Genomic DNA, 15,214 nt, shown 5'->3' with positions numbered 1-15,214 from the left:
CCAAATAAACCAATAGGTGCCTCCCTGGTGGCTTAGCGGTAAAGAATCTTCCTGCCATTGCAGGAGACATGGGTCCGATCCCTGATCCAGGAAGATCCCATATGCCACAGAGCAACTAAGCCCACGCACCACAATTATTGAGCCTGTGCTCTAGAGCCCAGGTGCTGCAACTACTGAAGCCCTCACACTCTAGAGCCAGTGCTCTGCAACAAGAGAAGCCACCACAACTAGAGAAAAGCCCACACAGCAATGAAGACCCACCATGGCCAAAAATAAATACTTTTTTAAAGATACTGTGACAATACTGTGTGGAGAAAGCATGTGTTTGTCTCCCCATTTACAATCTCTGGGACCTCTTTCAGTTTCTTCATTTAAAGTAGGGATGTTCCTAGGTAGGATTGAGTTAACGTGTATGTATAACACTTAAAGCAGTCCTAGAACACAGTGGATGCTATTATTAGCAGCATTTCTCAAGGTTAATTTCATATAGAATGCTTTTGGGCACCCTTTTACAGATTCCTGTGGGATAGTGTCATCATAGGACATCTGTTTTTAAAAAAATATTATATCATTTAATTGGAAAAGACCCTGATGCTGGGGAAAAACTGAGGGTGGGAGGAGAAGTGAGCAACAGAGGATGAGATGATTGGCTTATCATCGACTCAATGGACATGAGTGAGCAAACGCCAGGAGATAGTGAAGGATAGGGATGCCTGGTGTGCTGCATTCCATGGGGTTGCAAAGAGTCGGACATGCCTGAACAACAACAAGAAGATCATTTAATAATCCATAGGTGTTCTGGGAGCTGTTAAGGCAATGAGAAGACCAACACTGTGTGGTAGAATTTTTCTGCAGTAGCCATTAGCTCCATGTAGCTATGGAGCGCTTGAAAAGTGTCTAGTGCAACTAGACAAACTTTTTCTTGTATTTTATTCTGCTTAAATGCCATTCAGTGTAGGGCTAGAGCTTGCTTTCAGATGTTACTCAGTGGCCAGTGGACCAGTCTATTTAGCCTCTCTAATGGCCTATGCATTTGGTCTGAATGAAGAAAAAGCTTCCTGAATCTCTCCTCTGTGTGCTGTCTAGGCTCAGATGGAACTCCACAGGGGGAGAAGGAGAAGGAGGAGAGGCCACCTGAGTTACCCCTGCTCAGTGAGCAGCTGAACTTGGATGAGCTGTGGGACATGCTGGGAGAGTGTCTAAAGGAACTGGAGGAATCCCATGACCAGCATGCGGTGCTAGGTAAGTTGTGGCCTGATGGCCCAGGCCCGCTGATCTGTTCTGGGGCCCTTTCTGCCAGCTTAATTTTCTTCCTTCCAGATTACTCCTCTCCCTCAGGTTTCCATGAGAGTTCAAAGGAGAGGGTTTTTTCTCTGACTTCATTATCAGAAAAAAAGATTTGCTTTCTCTTTTGGTAGCTGTTATCTTCTACTCTTTAGACTAAGGGAATCTTTATAACTGGTTGTCTATCCCATTTTTCTTTAGAAGCTCTGACTTCCTCTGTGGCACCATTATGTATCTCCTGCAAGTTTCCATCTAGTAGTTTTGAAATTTGATTCTGAGGGAGAAGAGGTTTATATGTTGAAGTTTATCAAGTAAAATGTCACTGTCCTATATCATTCCTACCCCCAGTGCTACAACCTGCTGTCGAGGCCTTCTTTCTGGTCCATGCAACAGAGCGGGAGAGCAAGCCTCCTATCCGGGACACCCGTGAGAGCCAGCTGGCACACATCAAGGACGAGCCGCCTCCACTGTCCCCTGCCCCTTTAACCCCAGCCACTCCTTCCTCCCTTGACCCGTTCTTCTCCCGGGAGCCCTCGTCTATGCACATCTCCTCAAGCCTGCCCCCTGACACACAGAAGTTTCTTCGCTTTGCAGGTACAGGGAACTCTTAGGCCCCCAAATGTAGAAGGCTTCATTTTTCTACAGGGTCATTTCATATATTTTGTTGTCAGCTGATTTGCAGGGTGAGTGTGTGTGTGTATGTTGGAAAGTGAGACTAATAAGTTAGGGACTGGGTCTGGGAGTCTTTTTATGCCACACTTTTTTTCCCTAAAACAAGGAAGAGTTGCTGACTGACTGACTGAGGTCCCTTCTTCCATGACCCATGATGTGCTGATTCCTGCTGTCCTTTCTCCCCTCAGAGACTCATCGCACTGTGTTAAACCAGATCCTACGGCAGTCCACCACCCACCTCGCTGATGGGCCTTTTGCTGTCCTGGTAGACTACATTCGTGTCCTTGACTTTGATGTTAAGCGCAAGTATGTGCCCTGGATGTTGGGGGGGGGCGCTTTCTAAATAGTATCTCCCCTCCCAAAAAGGAGCCAAACATCCTCCAGGGGTGATGTTTCCAGAGAAAGTTTTCCTCGATGGCAGCTCCTGGATTGGAATGGTGCTAAACAGGGGGAAGAGACTCATCTTTGCCACCAAGTGCCACTGTACCTAAATATTCCTTGGTGCTCTCCAACCTAGTCTCTGTTCTTCATCAGAGAAGTGCAAGCCTTTGTTTAACCACATGAATTCTAAAATCCCTCTCTATCCTTTGGGGTAATACAGGAGATGCAGGTAGCCATAGTATATTAACAGCAGGGCTTGGAAGGGTCGAGAAGGCCTCCACAGCACTTCTGTCATTTTTTACTCTTCTCTTCCTTTCTGTACACCTACACATGCTTACCTGCTTATTGCAGAAATTCCATGCCATAATGTCTGTGGGCCCCTATTTGATGGACATCGGGAAAATTTAGGGTTGGTAGTGAATGACCTACCTTTCCCAAGTAGTAGTAGTAGTGTTAGTCACTCAGTCGTGTCTAACTCTTTGTGATCCCATGGACTATAGCCCACCAGCCTCCTCTGTCCATGGGATTCTGCAGACAAGAATACTGGACTGGGTTGCCATTCTCTTCTCCAGAGGATACTGGGCATTTCCGCAGGAAAAAAATAGAAAAGTTGGCGAGCAGAGGTCAAAGTGTCTGGAGGATGAGGGGAACATCACTGTGGGTCTTCATCCTAATCAGGCAAACAGAAATTTGCTCTGCCACCCCAATCTTATTTTCCCTTCTTTCCTACTTCCCAAGATATTTCCGCCAAGAGCTGGAACGTTTAGATGAGGGACTCCGGAAAGAAGACATGGCTGTGCACGTTCGTCGTGACCATGTCTTTGAAGACTCCTATCGTGAGCTGCACCGGAAATCCCCTGAAGAAATGAAGAATCGATTGTAAGAACCCAGAGCAGAGAGTAAAACAGGATGGGGTGGTTCTGGCCCTTCCTACTGGGTAGTGAAGGCTTACTTGGGGCCCAAATGTTCAGGGGAACTTAGAGAGGTGCTTGCCCTCCCTGGTAGGAATTCCTAAGAGGAATCTAGCTCTCACTGAGCTGTCGTCCATATTCTCTGCCCAGTCTTATGAGACTGGTCTTCTGTTGGCTAGCTGGCCCTTGGGCTGAACTGCCCAACAATTCCTATACAGATAGGAGAGTCTGTGGAATTTACAAAAGTACACTTGATGGCTTCACAAAGAGCTTTTCTCCATTGTTACACTAGGAACGGGAAGCCTGCTGAGCAAATGGTACCCTGGGTTGAGGGAGACCACACTTGCAAGAGTGACTCCCCACCAAATTGGTAATCACTCCCTGGTGATTCTGACGCCACCTAGAGGAGATTGGCAGTTTGCAGTATCATGTGTCATGGGAGCCAGTGAGATGATAGACCTATTGAAGTCGTTTGATGATGCTCTTGAACTCAGGAACTTGATTCCTCCCTCCCCTTGTGGCATGGACTCACTATCCATGTCGTCACACAGGAGTTCAGAGAATCTTCCAACACAGACTGAATCCTACTCTTCCACCACTAAATCATAATAGACATCAAACTCAGCTCAGCTCTCTTTGATACCACTTGATGACTCCTTCCTGTTTAAAGGCCTTATTAGGCCTTTATATCTTTCCTATTAGTGTTTTCTGGGATATCAGTGAGCCTTTACTGACACTTCAGAACATCTCTTCCATCAGTGATGCCCTTTTCTGTCCCAGGTTCCCATCTCTCTTCTGGGCTCTCCTGGCACTCTGCATTTACCACTGTCCTCTGACTCTGCACTCCCCAGCTACTGCTTCACTCAGTCACTCACTCAGGACATGCTGTGCAGAAGATTGGATTTGTCCTGGGCTTTCTGCATATCCCTGTTTCTGCTCTCTTAAACAGGTATATAGTATTTGAAGGAGAAGAAGGGCAGGATGCTGGAGGGCTCCTGCGGGAGTGGTATATGATCATCTCTCGGGAGATGTTTAACCCTATGTATGCCTTGTTCCGTACCTCACCTGGTGATCGGGTCACATACACCATCAATCCATCTTCTCACTGCAACCCCAACCACCTCAGCTACTTCAAGTTTGTTGGACGCATCGTGGCCAAAGCTGTTTATGACAACCGCCTCCTGGAGTGCTACTTTACTCGGTCCTTCTACAAACACATTTTGGGCAAGTCTGTCAGGTAAGGATGTGGCACAACCCTGGGACTGTCCACAGTCCTGGAAATCTGGTCCTTGTGCCCCATCCCTAAGCTGCCTCTCTGCCACCCCAATCCAAGACCCTGTTTGTGTTTATCTAGATATACAGATATGGAGAGTGAAGACTACCACTTCTACCAGGGCCTGGTTTATCTGCTGGAAAATGATGTCTCCACACTAGGCTATGATCTCACCTTCAGCACTGAGGTAGGTCAGGAGATCCTGACTGTGGCACACCCCAACTAATTTAGGAAACCCATTACGGGATTGCTCTTGAACTGACATTGGATAACCTCTTAATACATCAGTCTTAAAATTTTATGCCCCGTTCCCTGTCTGTCAGAGAGCAGTGAGTATTTGCATGAGACAGCACAAACAGAAAAACCAGAATTTGTAAAACAATACTAGTTTCCCCTATATTTTGGGGGGAAAAAAAACTCTAGTACACTATTCATCATTCCCAAAGGTGTATTTCATTGTAGAAAAATTGTGCAAATAGAGATAGATGAAAAACAAAAAAATCTCAAGGTTATGCTTCCCCAAAATTGCTTTACACAAAGATTTTTTTTGTATTACATTATATTATCCATGACCTTTTCCCTTTTACTATTGACATTTTCCATATGGTTTTAGGACTAAACCCTTCGCCTTTTCCATTTAGGGATTCATGAGCTCATGAGAAAAGTCATTGTGTTTTGTTTGTTTTTTATGACCTTGCTTTATTTCTTTGCCCAGGATACAGCAGAGAGTTTAGGGTATGTTTCTAGGTATCTATGTAAGTCCCATCCTAGACCAAGCCTGATTCATATTATTGGTATTTTGGGTATTCTAGGTCCAAGAGTTTGGAGTCTGTGAAGTTCGTGACCTCAAACCCAATGGGGCCAACATCTTGGTAACAGAGGAAAATAAGAAGGAATATGTACACCTGGTGTGCCAGATGAGAATGACAGGTAGGGGAAATGTCTCTCAGACCCCCTAACTGTTCAAAATGGGACCAAGGTCAGCCCTCACTCATTACACAGACATTGTTTCTTCTTTTCCCCTATGCCAGCCACAAATGCCTTGCAAAAAAGGAGTCCAAAAAACTGACCAAAAAATATTTCCCTTCGTCCACCCTCATATAGGGGCCTAGAAGCAGTGATGGGTGAGGTAGGAAGATCAGTCAGCATCCTCCTGGATTAGGTATCTCTGACCTCTGACAGTTGTACAAGTTCAGATGCCACGTGGCTTGTTGGTTCTTTCCCCAGGAGCCATTCGCAAACAGCTGGCGGCTTTCTTAGAAGGTTTCTATGAGATCATTCCAAAGCGCCTCATTTCCATCTTCACTGAGCAAGAGTTAGAGCTACTTATATCAGGACTGCCCACAATCGACATTGACGATTTGAAATCTAACACTGAATATCACAAGTACCAGTCCAACTCTATTCAGGTAAGCTGATGCTGGCATCCCTCCCTGTATCCTTAAGCAGTGTTAGTTTGTATGACAACAAAATAAACCGGTACTCTTAGGGGAGGGGGGTTTTGAGTGATAGCTTACCTGAACCTAACTTCACTTTCCTGGAGTTTTCAGTTTTCAGGTGATGTCATCATGTGAATGGAAGAACTGAAACCTGTCCCACAGAAGGGAGTTGCCTAACATTCCATATCCCATCCCCCTTTCTTCCAGGAGCTCTCTACCTAATGCTGTCTTCTTGTGTTCATTCCCGTAGATCCAGTGGTTCTGGAGAGCATTGCGTTCTTTCGATCAAGCTGACCGTGCCAAGTTCCTCCAGTTTGTCACAGGTACTTCCAAGGTGCCCCTGCAAGGTTTTGCTGCCCTTGAAGGCATGAATGGCATTCAGAAGTTTCAAATCCATCGAGATGACAGGTCCACAGACCGCCTGCCTTCAGCTCACACATGGTAAGAGAAAGGGTTTGTTCTTTTCAGCATTTGGATTGAACTTGCATATTTGCCACTTCTGTACCCCTACCATGGTCAGGAGTAGTCAAGAAGCCAGATCAAGCCCCAGCTACCCTGAACCTACGGGTAGCTCACAGTTTGCTGGTTTTTGTGGAGATGATGGTGTTTGAGATGAGAAGCTGACCCAGATTCACAGTGGGGCTGGGGAAATATTGCAGGTGAAAACTGCCCTGTGAGAACAAGGTGTATTCCAGGGCTCAGCATGATCAGAGCAAGAAGTTGCAGGGAGCAGAATGCTAAAGAACTCAGCAGAGGTGACCAGTGACCCTGAATGCCTCCTTGGAGGCTCGGGCTCCAAGGGGTATGGTATTAGGGAGGTAGTATTTATACCATGGGTAGGCCATGGTATTTAAGGAGGAGTGATAGGGTCAGGTTATATTTTAGGTGCCTGGTAGCCAGTAGTGGGGCCAGATCTGAGAAGGGCAGACAAGGCTAGGACAAGATTGGGAGTGTACAGGCAGAAATCAGGTGGGCACCATGAGAACACAGGGATTTGGTTATCATCTTTTGTCACGAATTGATGTGTCTTCTTTCCCTAGTTTTAATCAGCTGGACCTGCCTGCCTATGAGAGCTTTGAGAAGCTCCGCCACATGCTACTATTGGCCATCCAGGAGTGCTCTGAAGGCTTTGGGCTGGCCTAAAAGGGCCACACCCACTACTGTAGGGGTTTTTTTTTAATCATTGTTGGACCTGGGAAAGGGGGAAATGAAAACAAAAAAGAACCAGAAAGAAATGTCAAAAACCAATAAATGAAATCCACCAACTCACCATGTGTGTGTCCCAGCTGCCCCAGCGCATACCCGTTCCCCCTTTCCTGCTCATCCTCTCTACCGGCTCCCTTTTCCTCACCTCCTCTCCCCATTCCATGCCGTCCATGATCCCCCACCCCATGTGTTAAAAAGGCAGTAGCCTTTACAGGGACCCGTTTGTCCCAACTGTTTGAACAGTGTGCTCCTCAGATTCTGTGTTCAGAAGGATTTGCTGCATTGAGACTTGAAACCTTTGGATAGGGGAAAAAATTATATATATATATATTTTTTTGTTCTGTTTGCAATTCTTAATTTGTGCTTGGAATGTGTTGATGTGCACAGCTAATGATTCAATGCGAGACAAGATTGGCGTCTGTGTTGTGGAGGTTTCAAATAAAGAGCACTCTTCATAACTCACTTTTCACAATGGAGTTTTTTTCAAGTTTAAAAAAAACAAGCACCTCTTGAACACATGCTAGATGACTGGAGAAAAAATCCAAATGGAATCTCCAGAAAGCTATTTCTGTTACCACACTGGTGCATCCTCCTCCTTCACGGTCATCAGGAACTGAGGGGATCTTTTTCAGAATGGCATCTACACTTGGGAGTGGTGATGGTGTTAGAGATTGTAGCTAAGGACAAAGCACCGCCTTGCTCTAGGAGAACAAACCAGCAGGTTGTTAAGAGAATTCTCTCAACCCAACCGAAGGTTCTATATCCTGAGCCTTTGTAAGAGTTTCAAGTCTGGAGCTCAGTTTAAAATTTTGATTTCAGTTATTAATGTTTTAGTTTACTTCTAACAAATTTTAATAAATAATTTGACTGGCTCCCCAGAACAGTCTTTGCATCCTTTTTGGTTCTGTTTTGCATTTTCTTGTCAGATCTGTTCACAGATCGACCAATAGTCCCTTGTGGGTTTTTTCACTCCATCCAGCACTTAAAGCACTAAGAGCTTTGATGGCTCCAGCCTTCAAAGAGAAAAGTAATAAAAGTTTAGTAAACTCAGTGGTACTGGCTTTGTGTGGTTTTTCTCAGTCTCTAAAGCTCTACTTAAAAATTTTTCCCTTGACCATGTCCCAGAGTGTGGATCTAGGAAAGCAGTAGTGTGTGTGTTCTTAACCTGATCCCTTGGTCTTGATGCAAATAGCTACTAGTCTTTTTTTTTTCCTTCAAGCATTCACACTTGCCTGTTCCTGGCCCTTCTGACTACTGAGAGGACAGATGAATCAACCCTCTACCCTCCTATTAAGCTTCTAGTCAAGAGGAGGAGACAGATCAGTTCTGCATCCAGATGTTGGAAGGGGGAATCTCTGGGTACGCAGAGCAGAAGTGTCTGGTCTAGCCTGGGAGATCAGGAAAGGCTTTCTGTTGTCATTGGCACTTGGGTTGAATCATAAGGCTGTGTGAGAGTGAAGATTAAGGAGGAGAGGGTAATCAGGGTCAACACAGCAGGAGTTCAGTTGCTAGGACAAGGCTTGAGTGAAGAATAGTGGCCTGAGATGAGGCTGGGAGTCCAGCAGGGCTTTAAAATGAGTGGATGAGCAGAAATACAGTAGAATTGATCAATATACTTAGGAACCAGTTAAAAAAAAAAATCAAAAGTAAAAAAGTAAAACTCTGACTATTTAAATTTGAAAGGGATGCAAGGGTTGGGAGTTGGGTGTGGAAGTTGGGAGTATAGACGGAATAATCCTGAAGGAAATAAATGAATCTAACTCAATGACATACCACAGAACCTAATGTGACTGAGTATGATTTGTCGTTTGGATATGCTTACGGTGTGATATTCATCATCTCAATGTCAAAAGAGAAATAAACTTTTGACAGTAAATGGTAACTTTTTTTCCCCATTTATTTTTATTAGTTGGAGGCTAATTACTTTACAATATTGTAGTGGTTTTTGTCACACATTGACATGAATCAGCCATGGATTTACATGATGGTAACTTTTAAAGGTAAAGATACTACCTTGATAAGGTAGCCTCAGACTAACAGCCAGCATCACACTGCAAGCATAAAGTGGTCAGTTATCACCAACACGGTTCTGCAAGTTCTAACCATTCCATAAGGCAGGAAACAAGGTACAGCTGTTGAAGAGAAACTATTTTGCTAAACCAAGAGAATCAAAGTTATTAGAGCTTAAGTGAGTCCAGCAAGAGGCCTGGTTATAATGAACAAAACAGTTCGTGTAAGCATTTGTGTCTGACTCTTGTGAGTCTATGGGCTGTAGCTTGCCAGGCTCCTCTGTCCAGGGATCTTCCCAACCCAGGGATCCAATATGGGTCTCCGGCATTGCAGGCGGTCTCCTGCATTGCAGGCTGATTATTGACTGAGCCACGAGGGAAGCCCTTGTTGTCCAACAAATATAAATAATATGGTAAATTTCTATGCAATAGTAAAAATGTATCCACATATATCAATGCACACAATCTCAAAGATAAGCAAAAAAGTATGAGACCTGCCTGTTTAAAAACAATACTACATGCATGTGTACCAAGAACATGAAAAGCCATATCCACATGTATGGAAGCCCATGCATAAGTATGACAATACTGCACAATGTTCAGGATAAGCTGTGGGGGACAAAAGGCAGCACCCAGAGGGCTTAAACTAAGTGTTTTCATTTCTTAGCTTGGTGGTGCTAGGTACATAGGTACTCCTTCAGTCAGTTCAGTTCAGTTGCTCAGTCGTGTCCAACTGCGACCCCATAGACTGCAACATGCCAGGCTTCTCTGTCCATCAGCAACTCTGATGGCCACCAACTTCTCTGTCCACCAACTCCTAGAGCTTACTCAAACTCATGTTTATTGAGTCGATGATGCCATCCAACCATCTCATCCTCTGTCGTCCCCCTCTCCCACCTTCAGTCTTTCCCAGCATCAGGGTCTTTTCAAATGAGTCAATTCTTCACATCAGGTGGCCAAAGTATTGGACTTCCAGCTTCAGCATCAGTCCTTCCAATAAATATTCAGGACTGATCTCCTTTAGGATGGACTGGTTGGATCTCCTAGCTGGCCTTAAGACTTTGCTGACATGCTAAGCAAGGTGGGAGTTGAAATGAGCAGATTTGACAGATAATGGCTTCAAGCCATGAATATTGTGTGCTGTGGTCTACTATAAAGACAAAATGAAGCACCAAGAGCCAGTTGGGGAAGAAATAGTGTTGTCAGTGTTAAATTTGGGAAACTTGCCTAAGTATTGGAAAGGGGAGAAACAGAAAGTTTGCTCTGCGTGTCACACTAAAATTCCAAATGGAAAATTCAAGCGTGAAAAACGTGAACTTATTTTTGGGGGGAAAATAACAACTAATCTGGAATATAGAAAATCTAACACAAAAAAACTAAAAAAGACATTACTAATGGAAAAGACTGACATATTTGACTACTAAAATGTTGGCAACACCATAAACAATTAAAAAGCAATGGCAATCTAGGAAAAAATACATCCCTAACCATCTATGACTATATATATATATACATATATATATATATATATATATATAAAATTTACAAATCACTAAGAGACAAGCTACCAAACATACCAAACAGAAAAACATCCAAGGATATGAAAAGGCAGTTCACAAAAGAAGAAATACAAATGAGCACTCAGCATATATTATTTTTGTTTCTATGATAATTATTATCTCTGCAACAAAGACACCAATAAAAGGCCCACACTGTCTGTGGAATGTGTTTCTCTAAATAATTCTATTTCTTACCTATTTGTCTCTCGCTGAATTCTTTGTGCTGAGACACAAAGAATCTAAGATCAGACACCAGAATTTAGGCTTCCAGTTCAAGATGACGGAGCAGGACATGTGCTCATCTCCTCCTGTGAGAGCACCAAAATTGCAACTAGATGTTCAATAACCATTGACACAAGGAAACTAGAACCCACCAAAAATAAGATACCCCATGTCCAAAGACAAGAAGCCACAACAAGATAGTAGGAGAGATGTAATCACAATAAAATCAAATCCCATACCTGCCAGGTGAGCAACCCACAAACGAGAACAATAATACCAAAGAAGTTCTCCAACTGTTGAGAAGGTTCTGAGCCTCATGTCAGGCTTCCTAGCCTAGAGATCCAACAAAGGGACTGGGAATCCCCAGGGAATCTGACCTTGAAGACCAGCAGGATTTGGTTATAGGACTTCCACAGACTCTGCTCTTGGAGGGCACAAAGTCTTGCACCCACAAAGACCCAGGGGGAAGGGGCCATGATCCCACAGGAGACTGAACCAGACCTATCTGCTAGTGTTGGAAGGTCTCCTGTGGAGGTGTGGTTTGGCGGGGGTTCACCATAGGGACGGGGGCACTGGAAGCAGCAGTCCTGGAAGATATCCCTTGGCATAAGTTCTTTCGGAGGCTGCCATTAACCCTACCATAGAGCCCAGCAGACCCCAGGGCTGGGTCACCTCAGGCCAAACAACTAACAGGGAGGGAGCACAACCCCACCAAACAGCAAATACTGGATTAGATTAAAGCTTTACTGAGCAAGGCCCTTCCTACTAGAGCAAGACCCAGTTTTTCCCACCCAGCCCCTCCCATCAGGAGGCTTACTCAAGCCTCTTAGGCTCCTCCACCAGAGGGCAGACAGAAGAAGCAAGAAGAACCACAGTCCCACAGCAGCTAGAACAAAAACCACAATACAGAAAGTTAATCAGGATGAAAAAGCAAAGAGTTATGTCCCAGATGAAAGGACAAGATAAAACCCCAGAAAAACAACTAAATGAAGTGGAGATAGACAACCTCCCAGAAAAAGAATTCAGAACAATGATAGTGAAGATGATCCAGGACCTCAGAAACCAAATGGAGAAGATGCAAGAAATGTTTACCAAAGACCTAGAAGAACTAAAGAAAAAACAGAGATGAACAATACACTAGAAGGAATCAATAGTAGAATAACTGAGGCAGAAGAACGGACACATGACCTGGAGGAGAGAATGGTGGAAATCACTGCCACAGAACAGAATATAGAAAAAAAATGAAAACAGCCTGAGACCTCTGGGACAACAATAAATGCACCAATACTTGCATCACAGGGGTCCCAGAAGGAGAAGACAAACAGAAAGGACCTGAGAAAAATATTTGAAGAGATAATAGCTGAAAACTTCCTTAACATGGGAAAGGACATAGTCAACCAAGTCCAGGAAGCACAGAGTCCCAGTCAGGATAAATCCAAGAAGGATAAAATATTAAAAGCAACAAGGGAAAAATGACAAATAAGATACAAGGTAATTTCCAAAAGGTTATCAGCTGACTTTTCAATAGAAACTCTACAAACCAGAAGGTAATGGCATGACATATATAAAGTGATAAAAGGGAAGAACCTACAACCAAGAACTACCCAGCAAGTTCAGTTCAGTCGCTCAGTCGTTTCCAACTCTTTGCGACCTCATGAACCGCAGCACACCAGGCCCCCCTGTCCATCACCAACTCCCAGAGTCCACCCAAACCCATGTCCATTGAGTCGGTGATGCCATGCAACCATCTCATCTTCTGTCGTCCCCTTCTCCTCCTGCCTGCCCTCAACCTTTCCCAGCATCAGGGTCTTTTCCAATGAGTCAGCTCTTTGCATCAGGTGGCCAAGTGTTGGAGTTTCAGCTTCAATATCAGTCCTACCAATGAACACCCAGGACTGATCTCCTTTAGGATGGACTGGTTGGATCTCCTTGCAGTCCAAGGGACGGACTCTCAAGAGTCTTCTCCAACACCACAGTTCAAAAGCAAGACTCTCCTTCAGTTTGATGGAGAAATCAAAAGCTTTCCAGACATGCAAAAGTTAGCATAATTCAGTAACACCAAACCAGCTTTACAACAAATGCTAAAGGAACTTCTCTAGGCAGGAAACACAAGAGAAGGGAAAGACCTACACAGAATAAACCCAAGACAATTAAGAAAATGGTTATAGGATAATATATATCAATATTACCTTAAATATAAATGGATTAAATGCACCCAGATTGGCTGGGTGGATGAAAACATGTGCATGTATGCACTTCCACTTACCACATCACTGTACTTAACCCCCCAAATTGTATGTGATTATTTTATATTGTTAGGTTAGTCATGTTTTCATTGTGGCTTGCAACTGTAATTATCTTTTATTTTTTGTCTGGCTATTGATTGTGAAAACTAAAAAACAACATCTTTTACTATGATGATTATATAATTATTATTCACAATACCATTGTATCATGATTGGGCAACAGGAAATAATAGGATTCTATATCACCAAAACTACCGTTTAATTTTTTAAAAAAAAACCTGTAATCACTTTTTAAAATCCAGATGTATATCAGAATTATCTCGAAATTTTTTAAACAATACAAATGCCCAGGTATGCTTCTTTCTTCAAAGCTCCAGATGTGTTTCTCATGACCAGCCATGTTTAAAAACAACTGGACTATATGATGATCATTTACTTTTATCTGGTTTGTTTTACTTTTTCTATTTCATATTCATTGTTCCCATTTAGTTTATGTTTTCCAATTTCTCCATCTCTTTTTTAAATGTTTTTTCTCAAGCCTTTATCAAGTGTAGTAGAAAATACACACACACACACACACATATATATATATATATATGTATTTTAGAAAATTTATGAATTTGGGGCTCCTAGCTAAAAAATTTATGATATTTTGATTCCATTTGTTCAAATTAGTATGAATCAGTTCAGGTTAGTTCAGTCGCTCAGTCATATCTGACTCTTTGTGACCACACCAGGCTTCACTGTTCATTACCAACTCCTGGAGCTTACTCAAACTCATGTCCATTGAGTCGGTGATGCCATCCAACCATTTCATCCTCTGTTGTCCCCTTCTCCTCCTGCCTTCAATGTTTCCCAGCATCAGGGTCTTTTCAAATGAGTCAGTTCTTCACATCAGATTGCCAAAGAATTAGAGTTTCAGCTTCAGCATCAGTCCTTCCAATGAATATTCAGAACTGATTTCCTTTAGGATGGATTGGTTGGATCTCCTTGCTGTCCAAGGGATTCTCAAGTGTCTTCTCCAACACCACAGTTCAAAAGTATCAATTCTTTGGCACTCAGCTTTCTTTATAGTCCAACTCTCACATCCATACATGACTACTGGAAAAACCATAGCTTTGACTAGATGGACCTTTGTTGCCAAAGTAATGTCTCTGCTTTTTAATATGCTGTCTAAGTTGGTCATTAACTTTTCTTCCAAGGAGCAAGCTTCTTTTCATTTCATGGCTGCAGTCACCATCTGCAGTGATTTTGGAGCCCGAAAAAATGAAGTCTCTCACTGTTTCTAATGTTTCCCCATCTATTTGCCATGAAGTGATGGGACCAGATGCCATGATCTTAGCTTTCTGAATGTTGAGTTTTAAGCCAACTTTTTCACTCTCCTCTTTCACTTTCATCAAGAGGCTCTTTAGTTCTTCTTTGCTTTCTGCCATAAGGGTGGTGTCATTTGCATATCTGAGGTTATTGAAATTTCTCCTGGCAATCTTGATTCCAGCTTGTGCTTCATCCAGTCCAGCATTTCTCATGATGTACTCTGTATATAAGTTAAATAAGCAGGGTGACAATACACAGCCTTGACATACTCCTTTCCCGATTAGGAACAGAATGCTAGATTTCTAATTTGTTAAAAAAACAATAGATATCCAACAAGCAACAAAAGTTTACTGTATAGCATGGAGAACTATAGTCAGTATATTGTAATAACTTATAATGGAAAATAATCTGAAAAATTATATGTGTATATGTATAACTGAAATATATACATGTGCATGTGTTTGTGTATGTATTAACATGAGTGAGAGAGAATGTGAAGAAACAGGTGCTGTTATATACTGCTGAGAAACTGGCGCCACCTTTCTGATGTGTGATATTATAATATCTACTGAGAAAGAGAAAAAAACAGCCCCTGACTTCTGAGAGCTGGCCTGGTGTTCACAGTCAAGACTTGGTGTTCTGTTGAACATAAACACAGAACATCAATATCAGATGAGGCCACTCTGTGACTATAATAG

The 15,214-nt window shown here is 43.0% G+C and overlaps 1 protein-coding gene across 10 annotated transcripts in view; it reads left to right on the top strand.

Moving 5' to 3' along the window:
* Positions 1 to 7,628, top strand: part of HUWE1 (HECT, UBA and WWE domain containing E3 ubiquitin protein ligase 1) — a 152,846-nt gene extending 145,218 nt beyond the window's left edge. For 9 of the 10 annotated variants that reach the window (XM_061137923.1, XM_061137921.1, XM_061137929.1 and 6 more), the window contains 11 exons: positions 1,087 to 1,242; positions 1,633 to 1,878; positions 2,145 to 2,262; positions 3,076 to 3,216; positions 3,541 to 3,618; positions 4,198 to 4,485; positions 4,603 to 4,708; positions 5,334 to 5,451; positions 5,749 to 5,930; positions 6,211 to 6,401; positions 7,001 to 7,628. In XM_061137923.1, the coding sequence (XP_060993906.1) occupies positions 1,087 to 1,242; positions 1,633 to 1,878; positions 2,145 to 2,262; positions 3,076 to 3,216; positions 3,541 to 3,618; positions 4,198 to 4,485; positions 4,603 to 4,708; positions 5,334 to 5,451; positions 5,749 to 5,930; positions 6,211 to 6,401; positions 7,001 to 7,103 (1,727 nt within the window). In that variant the 3' untranslated portion in view covers positions 7,104 to 7,628. The remainder of the gene's footprint in view (positions 1 to 1,086; positions 1,243 to 1,632; positions 1,879 to 2,144; positions 2,263 to 3,075; positions 3,217 to 3,540; positions 3,619 to 4,197; positions 4,486 to 4,602; positions 4,709 to 5,333; positions 5,452 to 5,748; positions 5,931 to 6,210; positions 6,402 to 7,000) is intronic. The other variant, XM_061137927.1, reaches the window with a different exon arrangement.
* The last annotated feature ends 7,586 nt before the right edge of the window (positions 7,629 to 15,214 follow it).

The sequence above is a fragment of the Dama dama genome, chromosome X, assembly GCF_033118175.1.
Source record: "Dama dama isolate Ldn47 chromosome X, ASM3311817v1, whole genome shotgun sequence".
Classification (NCBI taxonomy): Eukaryota; Metazoa; Chordata; class Mammalia; order Artiodactyla; family Cervidae; genus Dama; species Dama dama.
This window is presented reverse-complemented; position numbering and strand designations above follow the sequence as displayed.